This window comes from Echinops telfairi, unplaced genomic scaffold, assembly GCF_000313985.2.
Source record: "Echinops telfairi isolate 266 unplaced genomic scaffold, ASM31398v2 ScPeMD7_2;HRSCAF=8, whole genome shotgun sequence".
In the NCBI taxonomy this organism is placed as follows: domain Eukaryota; kingdom Metazoa; phylum Chordata; class Mammalia; order Afrosoricida; family Tenrecidae; genus Echinops; species Echinops telfairi.
Window position 1 is genome coordinate 61,497,253 of NW_022103898.1, and position 17,533 is coordinate 61,514,785.

The 17,533-nt window shown below is 41.3% G+C and overlaps 1 protein-coding gene across 1 annotated transcript in view; it reads left to right on the top strand.

Annotated features, from left to right (window-relative positions):
* Nucleotides 1-8,042: 8,042 nt before the first annotated feature.
* Nucleotides 8,043-17,533, top strand: part of PTPRR (protein tyrosine phosphatase receptor type R) — a 283,812-nt gene continuing 274,321 nt past the window's right edge. Inside the window, exon 1 of the mRNA XM_004700448.2 lies at nt 8,043-8,350. Coding sequence (XP_004700505.1) covers nt 8,293-8,350 — 58 coding nt within the window. The 5' untranslated portion in view covers nt 8,043-8,292. The remainder of the gene's footprint in view (nt 8,351-17,533) is intronic.

Below are 17,533 nucleotides of genomic sequence, written 5' to 3' on the forward strand. Positions count from 1 at the left end.
AGGATTCTCACTTCTGTGTGCTGCTCAGCATGATGGATGGTGTAAGTGCATCCTGATGGTTGTCTTGGGATGGGCAGAGAGCTAATGCAGGAGAGTCAGTGGTTTGTAAATCTATTACCGGCATCTTGAATGCATCTGACCTTTGCAGTGCCAGATTAGATGACAGTACAATACACTGGTCCCAAGCACTAGCTCCAAGAAAAGTTTGTATTTAAATTTTAATGATAAACCAATAGCAAAATCTATACATATCCATTGTCTTTCTGCCTCTGGTATTTTATATTTTACTAGATCAACTTAACATATATGTAGAGAAAATATATATCTGCAATGTATTGAGATACATAATTAATCTTTCCAAAAATAATACTGTTGATATTTTGTGTATATGTATGAGATATTTCAAATAGAAAAATCTTAAAGCTAGAGCTAGATTATACTGTAATTCTTGCTTTCTGTATTCAAGTCTCTTTGGAGATAAAACACTACATTTTTCTGTTAAGTCTTGTCATAAGCAGAGAGGAAGGATTAAATATTTGTTAACCACAGAGTGCTAGGAGACAACAGTTTTAAGGTTCCTGCTTCACTTCTTATTGGCTTGATGGCCATGGAAAAATACTAGCCTTATTGAGTTTCAGCTATCTCTGTAAATAAAGAAAAATAATACCTTACAAAGGTTGTGTGAGAGGTAAGTGTATTAACATAGATCGTGTAAATTTTGAATGTACATTTTCAGTGCCCTTTACAATTTTATTATTTTGTCTTACAGTATGACTAGATTGTGATAAGGTAGACTGTTCTTTCTTGTTATGGCTGTCATAATTCTAAAAATAATAGTAAACTAAACATTGTGAATGAGTACGCCTGAATACTCATCTTTGTTCATGTATTTCTAATTCATTCTTTTTCACTCTGAGACATTTCACTCTGAATATTACTTCATTCAAATCCATTTTTTTACCTTGTAAACCATTCTTCCTTTACCCTCTCACACACTGTGCCATTCAAACAAAAGAAACCACCTCTGAGGTTAATAAAGTGGCCTTGCAAAGGACAGTGGTGTGACACTTAATACACTTGATTGTGAAAGATTGATGGTTCAAGTCCTCCCCGAGGTGACAAAGAGAGGACTGGCAAACTGCTGCCGACAGCTCTGTTCCTGAGAAGCTGTGGGAGCCCAGTTCTACTCTGATACACCTGGGTAGCCACGAGTCAGACCCAATTGCACAGCAACTGGTTTTGAAAAGGACTGTGCAGGCCAAGCACATTACAAGTCTCAAGAACAGGTTGGCAACTTTCCCGCCCCTTTCCATACATGTTCAGAAGTTCTATGAATCTGTTAGCAAAGTCACGTCTTTTCCATGGCCTCATACAGTTCTCTTGCCTTTCACTTCCCAGGGAGCGGCTAGAACCTACTTAGACAGCCAAACTCAGCTCTATTTCCTGTTCTCCACAGTTTCTTCCCAGCTCCCCCTCCCCAGCTCTGTTCCAGACTCCATACAAGAAGAGATCAATTCCCTGTTCTGCTCTACATTAGCATCCTAATGTACCTCTTCTAAACGCGAATGTACTCCCTGTCTACCTTTGTTCATTTGGCGCTAGGACCTAGAATCCACTCTTACAGGCAGTATTCAGCCTCCTACAGACGTTCCCACCTCGGTGCTGTACTACCAGGTTGCAGGTCACTATCTTTTGCCCAGGCCCAATCTAATTCTATAGAACCAACTAATACCAACAACATATATTTATTATTGGAGTGCAAGAGTAGATAACAATACATTACATTGTAAAAAACCCTGGTGATTCACTTCTGAGAAACCAGCCACTGAAAACCCCAAGGAGCACAGTTCTTTCTGCCATACACAGGGTCACCAAGAGTCAGCTTCAACTTCATGAACAACTATGGCGTTTGTTTTATAAGAGGCAAAATAGTTTAGCTGTTTTGTATCAAATTATCTGGGCACACGTCCTGACACTACTAATTAAGTAATTCTCTGATATTGGGCAAGTAACCTCTCTGTGCCTCACTTATCCCATTTTTAAAGTGAGATCATACTAGTGCTTCTTTATAAGATTATAAGCTTTATATAGGAAGTTCATATGCTTAAAATGGGACCTGAGACTTTAGGAAGTACTAAACCATGTTAATTATCAGTATATATTTAAATAATGATGATGTAAATAAGTAGGAAATTGTAACAGACAATCGAGCTGCTAACTGCAAGGTTGGTAGTTCAAACCCACCAGGTACTCTGCAGGACAGAGATGAAGCTGGCTGGTCCCATCAAGAATTACAGTCTCAGAAATGCTGTATAAGTCAGAATTGACTTGATGGCACTGGGTTAAGGCAGGTGGAAGGGAGCTTTGGTCGCATAGCGATGACATGCTCAAGAGCTGGCCCCAAAGTCCGCGGTTTGAGCCTACCAGGTGCTCTTCGGGAGATAGATAGGATCATCTGCTTCTTAACGATTTACAACCTTGGAAAGTCTGTGGGGAATTCTACTCTGTCCATAGGGTTCATGGCAGCAGATTTAATGAAGAAAGTAGATGAGAATAATTTTCATTTGGTTTATAGACTGATTAATGCAGAAGCTCATCATGCTTAAATTTTTGTCAAAGACAGGCTCTTAAAGGCTTATGTCCTGCATAAATTCTCGATGATCCTTACCTCAGTAATAAACAGATTATGGATCCCCCAGTGAAGAAAATATAAATTTTCTATAACTTTTAAAATATAAATGATATCCTTCAGGAAGCAGCTCTATAGGCCAGTCTTATTTTTCATGCTCATCTCATAGTAATTTTCATACTTCTTTGAATTAGAACTAGCTTTTATTAAATCCCCAATTGCAGTGTATTAACTAAGCTTATTTTCAATCACTGCTTCACCAACCTAACTAACATCACAGAGCCAAGGAAAAGTAACACTTATATATTCACAGAGCATATTTCCAAAAGAGTGCATAGATTTGAGTTTTCCAAACTCCAACCAAACAAATCCACTGTTGCTAAATCTACTCCAATGCACGTTGACACTATTGGAGAGAGGTGAATGGCTCTGTAAGGTGTCTAAGGCTGTAACTCTTTACAGAGTTAGACCGCTTCATCTTTCCCCTTTAGAGTAGCTGGTAGGTTCTAGTAGCAGACTTTTCAGTTAGTAAAACCACTGCTCAATCCACTGTGCCATCAGGACTCTTTGTTTTTTCCAAAGGATGGGTTTATTCACCAAATGCCATTCAATTATACATGTCATGGAATCAAAATGATTAGAAGCATATTAGATTGACACACCAAAGAATATGAATTTTTCTTGCTCCCCTTTCCCTACTCAGTCAATTAATAATTAATGTCTAGTCACCAAAATTATGGCTCACGTGAGGTTATGTTTACCACGCTTAGCTATTCTAGTCATAGACTGTGTTAGACAGGGTTCTCTAGAGAGACAAAACCAGATTGCTAATAATCATATATATATTTATATAGATAGATAACACAGGAAATAAACAGTTAAATTATTAAGCAGTTATACAGATATATATATAATACAAGAAATAAACAGTTATATTATAAAGCAGTACAAATGGCTCAGTACAATTCAAATGTGTTAGAGAGTTGTGAGACACTGGCAGTCCTTCAAATCTTGAGGGCCACCAGGTAGTCCTCTGTAGAGAGATTCAAGCTATCCTGGCACAGGCAGCAAACAGCAAGGCAGGTCACCAACAATCAGTCCCCAGCTCAAGAGATGTAAGTTCCAATTGTGTGATGAAGCAGGTCTTGAAGGAACCTCAAATTACAGCGACACAGTCCACAGGTAATGCACCTTGCAAATTGAGGCACAGAACAAGCAAGGCAGCCGCACACTGGTGCGATGATCAAAGAGCAAGAGACAAGAAAGGCGAGGCTCACCAAACCATTTATCTCTCCGCCCTTCAATTAATCCCACATGTGTTTATTGGCCAGGCTAGCACAATAAACTAACTACCTCATAGATCTAGTCAAATTAGACATAGGAAATTTTTACTGCTAAAAATATTCTCTGTATAGTTTAATAATTCAGCTACCCTTACCCTGGGCAAAGTAAATAGCTAGCAGAAAACTTGTTGGAAAAGTTATAACCAATTATGTTAACTGAAACTATAAATGTTCCACTTATGCTGGAATAAATGTTGGAATTATCTGTGGGAAAATAAGGAGTCTGGGTTCTTAATGTAGTCATTGTTTCAATAGTATGACTGTATTTTTTTTTCTTGTGGAAATATGTGTAAGTTTGGAAATGAGTTCTTTTAAAAAAAGAAGAAAACAAGGGAAGACCACTGTAAATAGCCTTCAGTTATATCCACCACCCCCCTGCAACTAAGCCCTCCAACAGCTCTACCACCAGATGTTAGATGAGAAGGGTCACTCCTTTGTTTTTGCTAGTTGACATTGAGTTGGCTTTAACTCCGGTGACCATGTGTAAAACAGATAGAAACATCTCCCAGTCTTCTTCAAGGTCATTGTTGTGGCCACTGTGAATCTTGAGTCCCTTTCAACCTAGGAGTTCCAGCACTGTGTCAGACCCTATTCTATTATGATTCATAGGGTTTTCATGGGCTAATTTTCAGATGTAGCTGACCAGGCCTCTTTGCATAGACTCTCTTAAGCTGAAGGCCCACTGAAACATGTTCATCATGGGTGACCCTGCTGCTGCTTGAAATACCCATAGCATGGCTCCCAGCATCACAGTAGCAGACAGCCATCACAATAAGACAGATGGGTGGTGGCCTCTAAGCTTTGTTATTGCTGTCGGGTCCGCTTCAACCCTTGTGTCCTGCAGTCATACTTCCGTTGGAACTGCGCTGTGGGCTTTTCTCGGCCGTAGTCTTTAAGGGAGGATCTCTTCAGGCCTTCTTCCTTCAGTGCCACTGACTGGGTCCACGCAGCAAGCTTTCAGTTAGTAATGAATGTTTAACCATTGGATTACTCTAAACGTAGCTAAATAAATGATCTGGAACATCGATGTAGGAAGAATTCTAAATAGGCTGTTACTCCTGAGCTTCAGTTACCAACCAAGTTCTTGCATTTTCATTCACTGGGCATGTGTTTTTGATGAGGCCCATTTCTAAGAAAGTAGGAGACATGAGTGAATAACATTTGCCAAGGTCTATCTCTGTGGAGGCTACCTTTTATGGTTGGGGAAGGGAGATAAACAGATTTAATAAGCAATTACTTTGGTGTGTTCGAAAGTGATAGTAAAGGAAGAGCAGAAGAAATGCAATCTGGACTAAGGGAAGCAGCTAAGTTCACATGGGTTTGGAGGAAATGATAGCACTACAGAGGGGCGTCTGCCTGACCCTGACAACTAAGGAAATGAGGAGAGTGAGGCTACATGTATCACCATTTAGGACATGGAAGACCTTTCACATTTTCAAAAATACATCTCTCCTTCTCCCAACTATCAGGGTACAATTCCTGGCCTTGTCTCTTACTGTTGTTGATTAAATAAATTATAAAGAATGTGATGCTATTTGAGCTTTCAGATCCTATGAGATCCTCTCTAATTTAAGCTCTGGTGAGTAGCATGTTTCCCATTAGTTGTCCCAATTCACAGAGGACAGAGGAAGAAAGCATGCAATTAGATATGCAGCTCAATTCAAGGAGCACTTACTGCTGCCGATTATTTCCCTAGAATGGCATTATTCAATTTTAGTGACAAAGATGCGGAGGTTCTTCATGGAGGTTTCGGTAGTGTTGTAAGACAATGCACAGCTAGCTGAATTATCTGAAAGAAAAATATTAGGCAAAGTTAAGCAAATGTGTATGAAAGCATATGTGAAAGCAAAACATTATTGTTATGTGGAGTTAGCCCCAGGCTCTCTACATAACGTGAGGCCAGGTGAGACTCATGTAAGCTTCAGCGTGGTGGCAACACAAGTGAAATCAATTAGAACGGGACAACAGTGCCCGTGAAGATGGAGCCAGAAATATCAGTGTTCCTTGAAGAGTTAAAAGGGAGAAAGGAGTTTGAGTGAAGACCTTGTGGACTTTACCAGTAATTAGCCACTGAATTAGACTTATATGGATCTTCACACACCAAAGACATAGCCATGGAGGGCGTCAAATTGTAACTGACATTAGCCAGGCTGCAATAGCTTCCCTAGAATCCAACTCTACAGCAGAGAAGCTCTGTTATAAGACATGATCCTATTGCCTTTGACCTTACAGAATAAAATGGAAATGAAAGATACTTACCTCAACAGCTAAAAGGCACTTTTAAAACATATTGTTTTGATGAAAGCTTACAAAGCAAATTGGTTTTCCATCCAACAATATGTGCACATTTTGTTTTGTAACATTGGTTGCAATCCCTCAATGAGGAGCTGATATCAGGGGCTCAAGTAGAAAGAAAATATTTTGAAAAAGATGATGACAACATATGTACACAGGTGTTTGACACAATTGATATATGTATGGATTGTGATAAGAGCTGTAAGAGCCCCCAATAAAATAACATTTTAAAGAAGAAGAACTATTTCTCCCTCGGGTTACTATTCACTTTATAGTTTGGTTTGCTGTTCAGCTCAAAGTTGATCCTTGGGGGTGGGTGCCGAAGGGGCCGAGTTTCAGGGATTCCACTCCTTTCCATCAGATCAGAAAGGCTGCTCATTGTGATTTGAATTTTGTTTTCTGTTGTTTTTGTTTTCTCTCTCTGCCCAGACAGTCTGCTGTGATCTTGATCCATTGCAGCTGCTGAGCATGAGCAACACCAGTTCTTCTGCTCTTGGCCTAATGGAGCCCATGGTTTATGTGGCCCTCGTCCATTGGGCCAGTTGTTTTCTTGAGCCTTGGCTCTCTTCACGCTTCTTTACCCTAGAGAGGAGAGAGTTGCTGCCCAGCTGGCTGTGCACAACAAGTTTCTCAGTAGGATGTAAAATATTTTCTTAGTGGACTGTATTATGGCAGTTAACCTAGATGTCCTCCAAGACTGTAGTCTTCAGTCCTCGAGTCCTCCAAGCAGTTGGTCATAGCCAAGAGAGTTTCAGAACTTTGTTCCCTGAAGAATCTACTATTTCTTGGATATGTTTGCAGGACATGTTGTTGTTAGGGGTCATTGAGTCCGTTCGGACCCACAGCGACTTGATGCACAACAGAAAGAAACACTGCCCCATCTTGCGCCATCCTCACAATGGTTCCAACGAGACCGCGAACAAGAAGACTGTGCACGTGAGCGCTAAAGAGCACGAACCACTAATGATAACACTGAAGGAACTCACAGGAGCAACTGAGAAATGACCGAAGAGATGGCGGAAAAGACAGGAAACAGTGACTATCCGTGGAAATCAAGCGAGGAGTGTTCAAAACTTAAAAAGAGATAAAATTAGATAAATGTTGTAAATAATCATTGGCGAAGAGAAGGTATCTGGCTGTCTTAATTATCGTCAACATGTGATTAGGAATTGGGATCGGCAGATAAATAGATGGGGAGACGTATCTGGAAGGAGGCTGCAGGGTTGCACAGTAGGCTGTCTTGGGGAGCCTCTCCAGCTAGGCCAGGGGGCTCACTGGGAATGCCACCAGAGAAGTAATGTGTCCCTGTAGGTGCTTATTGGGAGCCTGTCTTTCCAGGTCCCAGCAGAAGAGTAGCTCCCAATATCCACGTGCAAAGGAAGATTTGGGGGAAGGGTGGGGTGGGGTTGATGTGGTGGAGACTTTCATTGGTTCTCTTCCAGGTCATTTCTCCATTTCGTGCCCCTTTCCTGCTGCACAGCATTCTGACAGCCTCTGCACCGCCCCACAAGCGCCAGAAGCGGTTCCCCTGCCGCGGGGCCGGCTCCCTTGGCGGCCGCCGCTAAGACCCGGAGAAGCGGAATTTCCCTTTGAAACTCCCGGGCGGCGGGAGGGCCGGCGCGGGGCGGGGGGCGCTGGGCATGCTCAGTAGTGGCAGCGCGCCTGGGCTGCTGCTCCCGCGCCCACCCTTCTCAGGGCCGCCCCGGAACGCGCCCCGAGGCCCCGCTCCCGCCCGCCGCGGCTGCAGGGCTGCCCGCAGGCCCAGCGTCAGCCACCCCTGAGCGCTCCTGCCCCTCCCCACTCGCCAGCCTCCATCTCCTCCTCGTCTCGCTCGCTCTCCCAGGGAGGTGAATCCGGGGTGCTGGTTGCTGTCGGCGCCACCAACTGGTTCTGCAAACCCCAGCCGAAGACCCGCAAGCGACTCTCCGGAGACCAGCGGACCCTTGGCGGTGGCTCTTGCCAATTGCACTTTGCCTGCAGTGGGGTCCTGGTGGAGTTTCTCCTCCACCTGCAGATGCTAACAGTATGCGGAAAGCAGTGGGCTTCCCAGCGCTGTGCCTGCTTCTTAATCTGCACGCTGCAGGTAAGGGGTTGCAGGGCGTAGACCTGGAGCTGCTGCTGGGATGGGAAACTGCACCTGCTCAGGGACTCTAGGAAGAGCTTTTCTAGCAAAGAACGCAGGACGCGACCTGGCAGGGGAGGGGGGAGGGAATCATGCACCTGTTGGCAGACTGAGGCAGACAACTTGAGCTTATAATCTTTCCTTCCATGTGGAACGTTTTCAGTAAGAATCCAGGTTTGCTTCCTTTTCCCTTCCTTTCCATCCAGACTTCCTGGCCCGGTGTCTAGGTTATGCACTTGACTTCCAATCTTTCAGGAGAGGGACAAGACAGCATGCTGGTTGTCAACGACACCTTTTCTACTGCAGCGGCTATGTGCTTATGGTCACTTGGCTTAGTGTGAGCTCACATGGATGTATTGGTCTGGATACATTGGTCCTCCTTAAATATCACCATACTTGGTTCCCAGCAGTAATGCTGCCCCAGGCTCCTCTGACCCTTGCTCTTGTCACTCAGATTTCTAAACCAATAAGAAGCAGGAAAGGTTTCAAATAGCTATTCCTCTCCTACCGTCCCACCTTCTGTTTCAGCACCATGGTCAGAGCCCACTGTCAGGAAAGAAAACCCAACCAAACCCTGGAGCAGATTTGATGGGCTCTAGCCAAAAGTGTCAGTGAGACTGCTTCCAAATATGAACAGATTTGCCACTAAAGCCTATCTCGGGTTCCGTATAGAAACAAACCTTAGGATGTACCCTGCTGGATTTCGATGCCACTCCAAACCTTGCTTTCTCTCTTTTTTTTTTGACACATAGAGCCTCTATGTATTGCAATAACTTGATTGACTGGATCTTTTATCTTTTTTTTTTTGCACACGCATGAGCCAAAATAGAATATGGAAGAGAGATTTTACAAGCCCTACTGCGACAGCAATCTTCCACGCAGTAGTCCTGTAGCAACCAGAGAGTGGGCATTTTCCCTAAGTTAGCTTGTCATTCAATCATACATATTCATTCATTCATTCTGTTAAGACTCATTTAGTGTGTACTATCTTCTAGGGTCAGTGAATAAAAATACCAATGTCTTAAAGTTATTGTGATAATTTCTTTTAAAAATGAGTGGTTTTTAAAATATGTGCAGTAATTGGAGGGAAGTATGGTGTTTTCTTGCTTCTAATTAATGCTGTGGATCTTTTGAGCAGGTGATATCTAGGGGCATTAAGGCAATAACTATGTACGCACCTTAATTGTAATTATGATGCCAAATTATGAGGTTTTCTGTAGTCCTTTGGCACCTTTTGAAAATCAGAAAATGGCTATGCTTTGGCCATTAAGTTATTTGAAAACAGCTATAGTGATTTTGTTATTACCACATACAATAATGTTGAAATTTAGGAAAACCATAAACACTGAGTTGTTTTATTTAGATGATTGTTTAGTGGTAGTACTGATACAAGCATCCATTACCCTCTTTCCCAAAGCTTCAATTATTATCAAGTTTAGAAATGATATAACTGATCTATCAAAAATGCCAGAGCATTTCAAACTCATTGTACCTTGAGTAATTATAGGTAAAAAGTAACTAAACTTAAAAATAAGCAGGAGGAAGATATTTATAAATTGTTGTGGATGAACATTTTGGAATAACAAAAATAAAGGACTTTTGTTCAAAGGAGAAACCTGGAAGTCTGAAGTCCTAGCTTATACGCATGAGCCAAAGGGAGCTCTGGAGCTCTGCCAAAGGGTGTATTACCATAACCAAGTCAATCCATCTGGACTCTGACTTCTTAATTTGCAACAAAAAAAATTATCCTGGCCACTTAAATTTAATAAGGCAATATATTGAAGAGTTCTAGTTTTCAGATTTCAGTTATAAGACACTCTATAGAAATTAATTGTATTCATATTTAATATAGAGCTTTATGTAGGTGTTTTATCACACCAGATTGCAAGCTTAATATTGATTTTCTTTCCAGTTTCATTTTGAATGCATTTTAATTTTAAGCAGAAATTTGTGGGTCACAAGCTGTCATCAAATTAAAATTCATCACAGTTATCTAATAACATTTTAGGGCTTTTCCTCAGAGTTGGAACAAGCACAGATTCCTTGATCTAACCTCTTGTTTATTTGTCCATTAAGAAAGTGAGTGGGTGACAGGATGAAATACAAAACGTTATATAAATCACTGAGTTTTCTACTTGTTGAATGTCCGAGTTTATCTCCTTTACATAAAATTCTTCTCTCTGGGAAGAGACAGGCTACATAAAGTAGGGAAATGAAGTCTATACACTTAAGCTTCTTTAACTGAAAAGCTGGTCCATTTGTTTATGCCTGGGGTACCAACAACTGCTTTATGCAGGCAGAACTGAGGACGTATTAGAACACTTTAGGGATGGAAGAAATTGGCTAACAGGATGTGAGTGCTCTTCTTATCTGTGCTGGGAGCTGTTCCCGTCAATATAGCCATGTCTCTAATGTTAAGATAGCAAATTGTCCTCAACTTGAGTGCCAACTCCAATTGTTTGGTCATGGTTTGTTAAAACATTTGCAGGGGGGTGGGGGGGTGGGGTGGGGGGTGATTCTCATCCTGAGTTCTAACTCAATATGGAAAAGCACGGTGATCTATCCATGATGTCTTTGAGAACAAAAACAAATGGGAGAGTTGGGTACTATGCCATGCAATTGACATCTCTGAGTAAGGCAACCCTAAATAACTGCTGAACCTGGAGCTTATTAGAGAGGTTGTTTTTATTCACAGCAGCTGGTTTTCCTAGATCTCCTTAGTAATACAAAAGTTATAGTTAGTGTTTACCGAATCTCTCTTCTTACAGATGAGAAAGAAAAGTCATGGCAAAGTGAGGAGCCCGTTAGTAGTATAATCAGGATGGAAATCACATGTCTAGACCTGTTACTAGATACTGTTTAAACAGTATGTTACTACATACTGTTTAAAGGGTGAAGCCACCATTGAGTTTGTGGCACTGAACCTCCATTTGCATCCTTTCTGGAAATCCCTGTAAGACATTAACTCCACTTGAAGAGACCGCTTCAAGAGCATCCAAGACAGACAACTCAAAGCTGCCCCAATCATGTGGATGGTCAAAGGCAAAGTCACAGGGAGGCTCCACAGATGGCTTCTTTTCTCCAGCATCTCCTTTTCCCTTGCTCAGAGAACTAGCTTCTTTTTGAGCCAATGGTATTACTTTAACTTAGTGTATATAGTTGCAAGGAAGAGAAATTCTTGAGTTACCCTAAAAGTTTTCATACAAAAGTTGTTTTATTTATTTGTTTCTCCCCAGTGAATAGGAATACAGAAACTTATTTCAGCCCATTACTCTTTCTGCAAGCTCTTGGAAAGACTTTCAAATACCGCCCTGGTTCTGACTGCCAGTCTTTCTGGCAGTGATCCAAAGACTATCTTCAATGTGTTCGTTAAAGCTGCCTCTGCATGCTCACAGTAAAGCCTAGCCAATCTGTCTAGTTTTCTGGAACGTAGCATGCACATGAATGGGGTCATGAGGATCCTGGAGGTCACTTTTCAGAAGCACAACTCACAAAGGAAACGGTAGACTTCTTTAAAATGATACATCTTTATTCTTTAGAATTTTAGAATGCCTCTTCAGCGCATGGAGCTGCTAACTGCAGAGTCTGCAGTTGGAAGATGCCAGACTCCTCAGGAGAACAATGAGGCTTTCCACTTCAGTATAGATTTAGAGGCTCTAAAACCCACAACCCTGTAGCACAGGTCTACTCTGTGCTATGGGGTTGCTTTGAGTCAGAATCGACTTGGTGGCAGTCAGTTTGCTTTTTTGAGTTTTATGTTTTACTAACAAGGAGCCCTGATGGCACTGTTGGTTAAGCTTTAGATGGCTAAGTGCGAGGTCACCTGTCACCTGGGACTGCTCAAGCCCACCAGCTGCTCTGAGAGAGAAAGATGAGGCTATTTACTCTTGTAAAGAAGTGACATCTCAGAAACCCTATATTGCATGGGTTTGGGCTTGGATTACCAATTAACAGTTTCTTAGAACTCCAAGATATTTTTCCTATTCAAAAATCACTCAACAATCTTAACAATGGTCCTGCCTCTGGTTGATACCCTCCCCTACTTGTTTTGTTTTTCCTCTCCTCATAAAAATGCTGGCTTCTTAAGGGCAAAAAAAAAAATTGCCTATTTTATTGACCGCTGCATCTATGGTGGGATCCCTGGGGAGTGATGGGTCAGAGCATTGCTTAGATTGCTAGCCAAAGTGTCAGCAGTTAGACTCATCCTGTAGGAGAAAGATAAGGTAGTCCTCCTCCAGAAATATTTACAGCCTCAGAAACCCTATGGACCAGTCTACTTTGCCCTGTAGGGTCACTGTGGGTCCGAGTCTGCTCAGTGGGTGTGATTTGGGCATCTATTGTAACACAGAGGAGCAGTGCCCAATTTAAGAGTTAACTAACAAATCAAACTCCCTGCTATCCAGTTGATTGCGACTCATAGAACACTCTAAGAAGGAGACAGTTTCATTGGGCATAATCCAAATATCATACAATTCAATAGTTCAGGCATATTAAGAAGTGTACAATCATTATCACAATCAATTTTAGAACATTTTCATTTTTCTTGTACTCCTTGCTACTAGCTCCCCATTTCCCCCAATCTCCCTCTTCCGTACCCCGAGGAACCATTAATCCAGTTACTGTCTGGATAGATTCACCCATCATGGGTTTCATACATGGAAAAACATACAGAAATACAAAACAAAGATTTTTTAAAAAGCGAACGACAATAACAAAATGAAATAAAGAAAATCCCCAGTTGGAAAGAAAACAGAAAATAGTAAAAACTAGCACCACTTTAAAATGGGTCAAAAGGGAGCTCAAATGGTAAGTTATTAGCTTTTAACATAGTTAAATCTGTCAAGTGCACTTTCCCAAGCATTGTGAATGCGAGCAAGGCTAGTCACATCCCTGGTCTGTGTGCAGAGAGGGTGCACCTCCGGCTACATCTACATGTCTTTCCCTTCGCTTTTTTTGTTAGCTCTCTCAAAAGGAGGATCACATTGGACGCTACCTTTTAACCATCCAAATCAGATGTTATATATTCTTTCTACAACACACTATCTCTGATAACCAGCCTATTTACATCCATTGACTATGATCAGAGGGAAATCACCAGAGTTTAAATCCTGCAAATGGATGTTGGACTTCCACTATCATCCATAGCTTGCTGCAAACTAGGAGTTCACAATTTAAGCTCTGATACCATTCCCTCCTTCAGATTTAGATTATATTATTTAAAATCATTGGATTATATTACATAAAATCAGCTTCATATGGAAGAAGCTCGTGTGCTTCTTCCATATGGACTTAGTTGACACCCACTTCCATGGCTGCTTGTTTGAAGACAAGCCTTTAAAACCTCAGATGCTATTCTTTCTGATAGCTGTGGACACCATCTAGTCTCTTCACCACATTTTACTGCAGCGCCCATATCTTCGGTGACGGTGATCTGTTTTTGAGGGTGTGTCTCAAGCAAGGGCATGTCATAAGAACTAATTAGAACTAGGATTTCCCTGACTGTAAATCTATTAGGAGTGAACAGCCTCATCTTTTCAGATGGAAATGCAGACCTTGCAGTTAGCAGTTCAGTGCTTAAGGTATATCACCACCAGGGTGCCATAGAAGTTAGCTCAGAGACTAAAAGTAAGCAAGCAAGCAAACAAGCAAACTGCCAGAAGGTCAATCAGGGCAAGCCTGTAAGACAGAGTAGAACTAGCTCCCTTGGGTGTCTGAGACTTTAAATCTCTACAGGTGCAAATCGTCTCATGTTTCTCCTGTGAAGCAGCTGATGGGTTCAAACTATTGACCTTGCGGTTAGCAGCTCAATATGCCACAAGGGCTCCCTTTAAAAGTTAGCTACTGAAGATTAAATAACTATATTGAATCAATAAACACAGCATCCCCCACAATTACTCAAGACCGAAACTAATAGAATCTTGGCCCTAATCTGTGTTGTTTTATCAAATCAGTTATCAAGTATTCTCTAGTCTTTATGTGTATCCATGCCCCTTAGAAACATGTCAGTCTTGATGATCAGATCTTTTCATACGCCAAGATTATTCCCTTTCAACATGTTCTTTTCACCCTATTACACGTATAAATGGAAGAAAATCAAATTCATTTCCATCAAGTAGTTTTGGACTCGTAGCAACCTTAGAAAACAAAGGAGAACCACTACATAGGCTTCGAAAGGCTATAAATGTTTATTTGAGCAGACAGCCTCATCTTTCTCCCTTGGAGCAGCTGGTAAGTTTGAACTACTAAACTTTGGGTTTGCAGCCCAATGATGAACCCACTCTATCATCAAGTCTCCTTGTTATCTGTAGAGTAAGACTAAATTTCTCTTTGACTTCCTTTGCCTCTAAGCCTTTCCAAACAGTCTCACTTATCTTAAATACTTATACTCTACTTCTTTTTCTACATTTTGAAAGTTTTCATTAATGCTTCCTCCAACTTCAAGATCTTATTCAAGCATTTTAGGTTTTGAGATCCTTTCCTTTGAAACTCTCCCTCATTCAAGCAGCTTTCCTGGGTTTCCTTTTGGGGCACTGGATATTCTTCTATCAGTACACTTGGCCTAGATTTTGAAACTATATGTAAAATAACATCACTGCAATTTTTAATCCCTGTATATTTATTTCCTAGTACTGTTTTCTAGTATATCATACCAATGTTCAATGAACAAATACCATATTTGGCAACATAAATGTATGATTAATTAAGATACATTGACAAAGCGTATGTAATCTCCGTGACCATAAATTCTGGAATTAACTTACATTATTGTTCCCACAATACATTTTACATTTATTGTTTACAGAGAAATTGGGATGGAACAGAAAGGCTTTCATTCAAAGATGGTCTATATGTTTATGTTCCTGAATGATTTTCCAGTACTTCTTCAGATAGGAAGGAGCTTAATGTCTGTATTTTTAACTGTTCAAAGATTTACATAAGGAATAAATTTGCACTAAGAAATATACATCGAATAACTGATCCTGGATACTTATTAATTATCCCCTATCTGTACATAACAAACAAGAGCCATGTGTTCAATCAAATGTGACCTCAATAAATCAAGACCCCAAACACTCCAGCTCTTACTTAATTGCTTTGAGCAAAAATCAAACTGTGAAGAGATTCTGTCTGAGGTTTGCATTGCTTAATGTCTATCTATTCTAACAAAGTCTGTCCACAAAGACATGCATGCTTTCAAGGGATTTTTTTCTTTTTAAGAGAAAGTAGCTCTCATTTTATTATTTTTATGTTTATTATTTTCCCCTAGTGATTTGATTGATTTTTGCCTGCCTTGGGTTTATTTGTACAAATAGCACAGAATGATACCAGCTCCATGCAGAAAACAGCCCAGGGGCCCCCCTGTTCTCTTCTTGTCCTCAGCTAGGCAACTCTGTTTTGTGGGAAGCTGGGCATCTTGGAGACCTGGACCTGGAGCTTGGGCACCAGGGAAGTTGAGCTTGAACTGAGGCCTTGGTTGGATCATTGGCTTCACTTTGAGCCTTGGTTTTGGACTTTGGCCAAAGAACCTCAGACTCTTGGCAATATGTGTCCAAGCCTGCTTGCCAAGCTTGGGATGGGCTAAATAAACCAGTCAACTGAGCTTACGGTTCTTAGCCTTGACCTCCTTGGACTTTTTACAGGAGCCTTGATAGCTTGGGCATGAGCATCCATGACCTTGGTGTTGGCCTGCATTTTCTTCAGGCTCTTCTTGTTGTGCTTCTTGAAAAAAATGCATATTTCTCAGGAACCTGAGGTCCACCCCCTTAAGAGATTCATCTTGTTGTGACAGGGGTCTTGCTGTCATTTCTGTGTCATTTTCAGGATTGGTTGTTCATGGAGTGGTTCTTGGACTTGGCCATGTCTGCACTGTTGCCTACTGTCCTGGAGGGCCAGAAAGCAGAAGCTCTCCTAATCATCTTTATAAAGGGCTCTGTGGCACAGTGGATTAAGCAATGGCCTAGTGGTAAGAACCCACTAGCTGCTCTGTGGGAGAAAAATTGAAGGGTCTGCTTCCATAAAGATTTACAGTATCAGAAACTCTGTACATTTCCTCTCTCCTACAGGGTCGTTTTGGATTGGAATTCACTCCACAGGAGTGAGAATGAAAGAAAACTGTTCATGAAGTCAAATTTTAAAAAACTCATTCTTTCCCCCAGTGTAATGGAGAAACAAAAAGTAGAACAGAGTAATGGGGTGGGAGGGGAGCCCTTTCCAGGTCAGTCATGGTCAGTGAAGTAAAGCAAATACAGACAAGAATTTTCAAAATGTGGGTGCCTAAATGAAAACCATGTTCAGGAAAAATTACAAGTTCATTCCCTGCTGAAAGTGTAATCTCCCTCTTACACAAGAAAGGTAGTGTGCACATTGCACTGCAACCAATTGTTTTTCACTGTAGAGTCAGCAACAATGATGAATTGCTCAAAGATGGTTGCCAAACCATGCTTCCTTAGATGTGCCACTGTCTATGTCCTGGCAATAATATAAGCTCCTGCATCATGCTCCTCAACCATGCAGCTTCCAAGTCTTCCAGCCAGGGCTTTCACCCATGCTTTTACATGTTTGCTTAATATTTCAGCCACCCACATTTTGCAAATTTCAATGCATCCCATTTTCACTTTGTTGGCACAACTGAACCTTCTACACAGATGTGAAACTCTGATTTTTTTTCCTTTAAATGGAGATGTTGAAAGATAACTACTTGGCCTTTGAGTGTGTTTTTAATCCTCCTAGCCATTATAAATACTGACACATTTAAAATAGCATTGGTGTTTCTCAAAATAAGATCTTTTAATAGGATTAAAAATAAATTTGTAAGGTAGAATTGAGATCATGATAGTGGGGGGGAGGAAGCATTTAGGAACTAGAGGAAAGTTGTATGTTTCATCGTTGCTATACTGCACCCTGACTGGCTCATCTCCTCCCTGCGACCCTTTCATAAGGGGGTGTCCAGTTGCCTACAGCTGGGCTTTGGGGCCCCACTCTGAACTCCCCCTCATTCACAATGATATGATATTTTGTTCTTTGATGCCTGATACCTGATCCCTTCAACAATTCGTGATCACACAGGCTGGTGTGCTTCTTCCATGTGGGCTTTGTTGCTTCTGAGCTAGATGGCCACTTGTTTACCTTCAAGTCTTACAAATC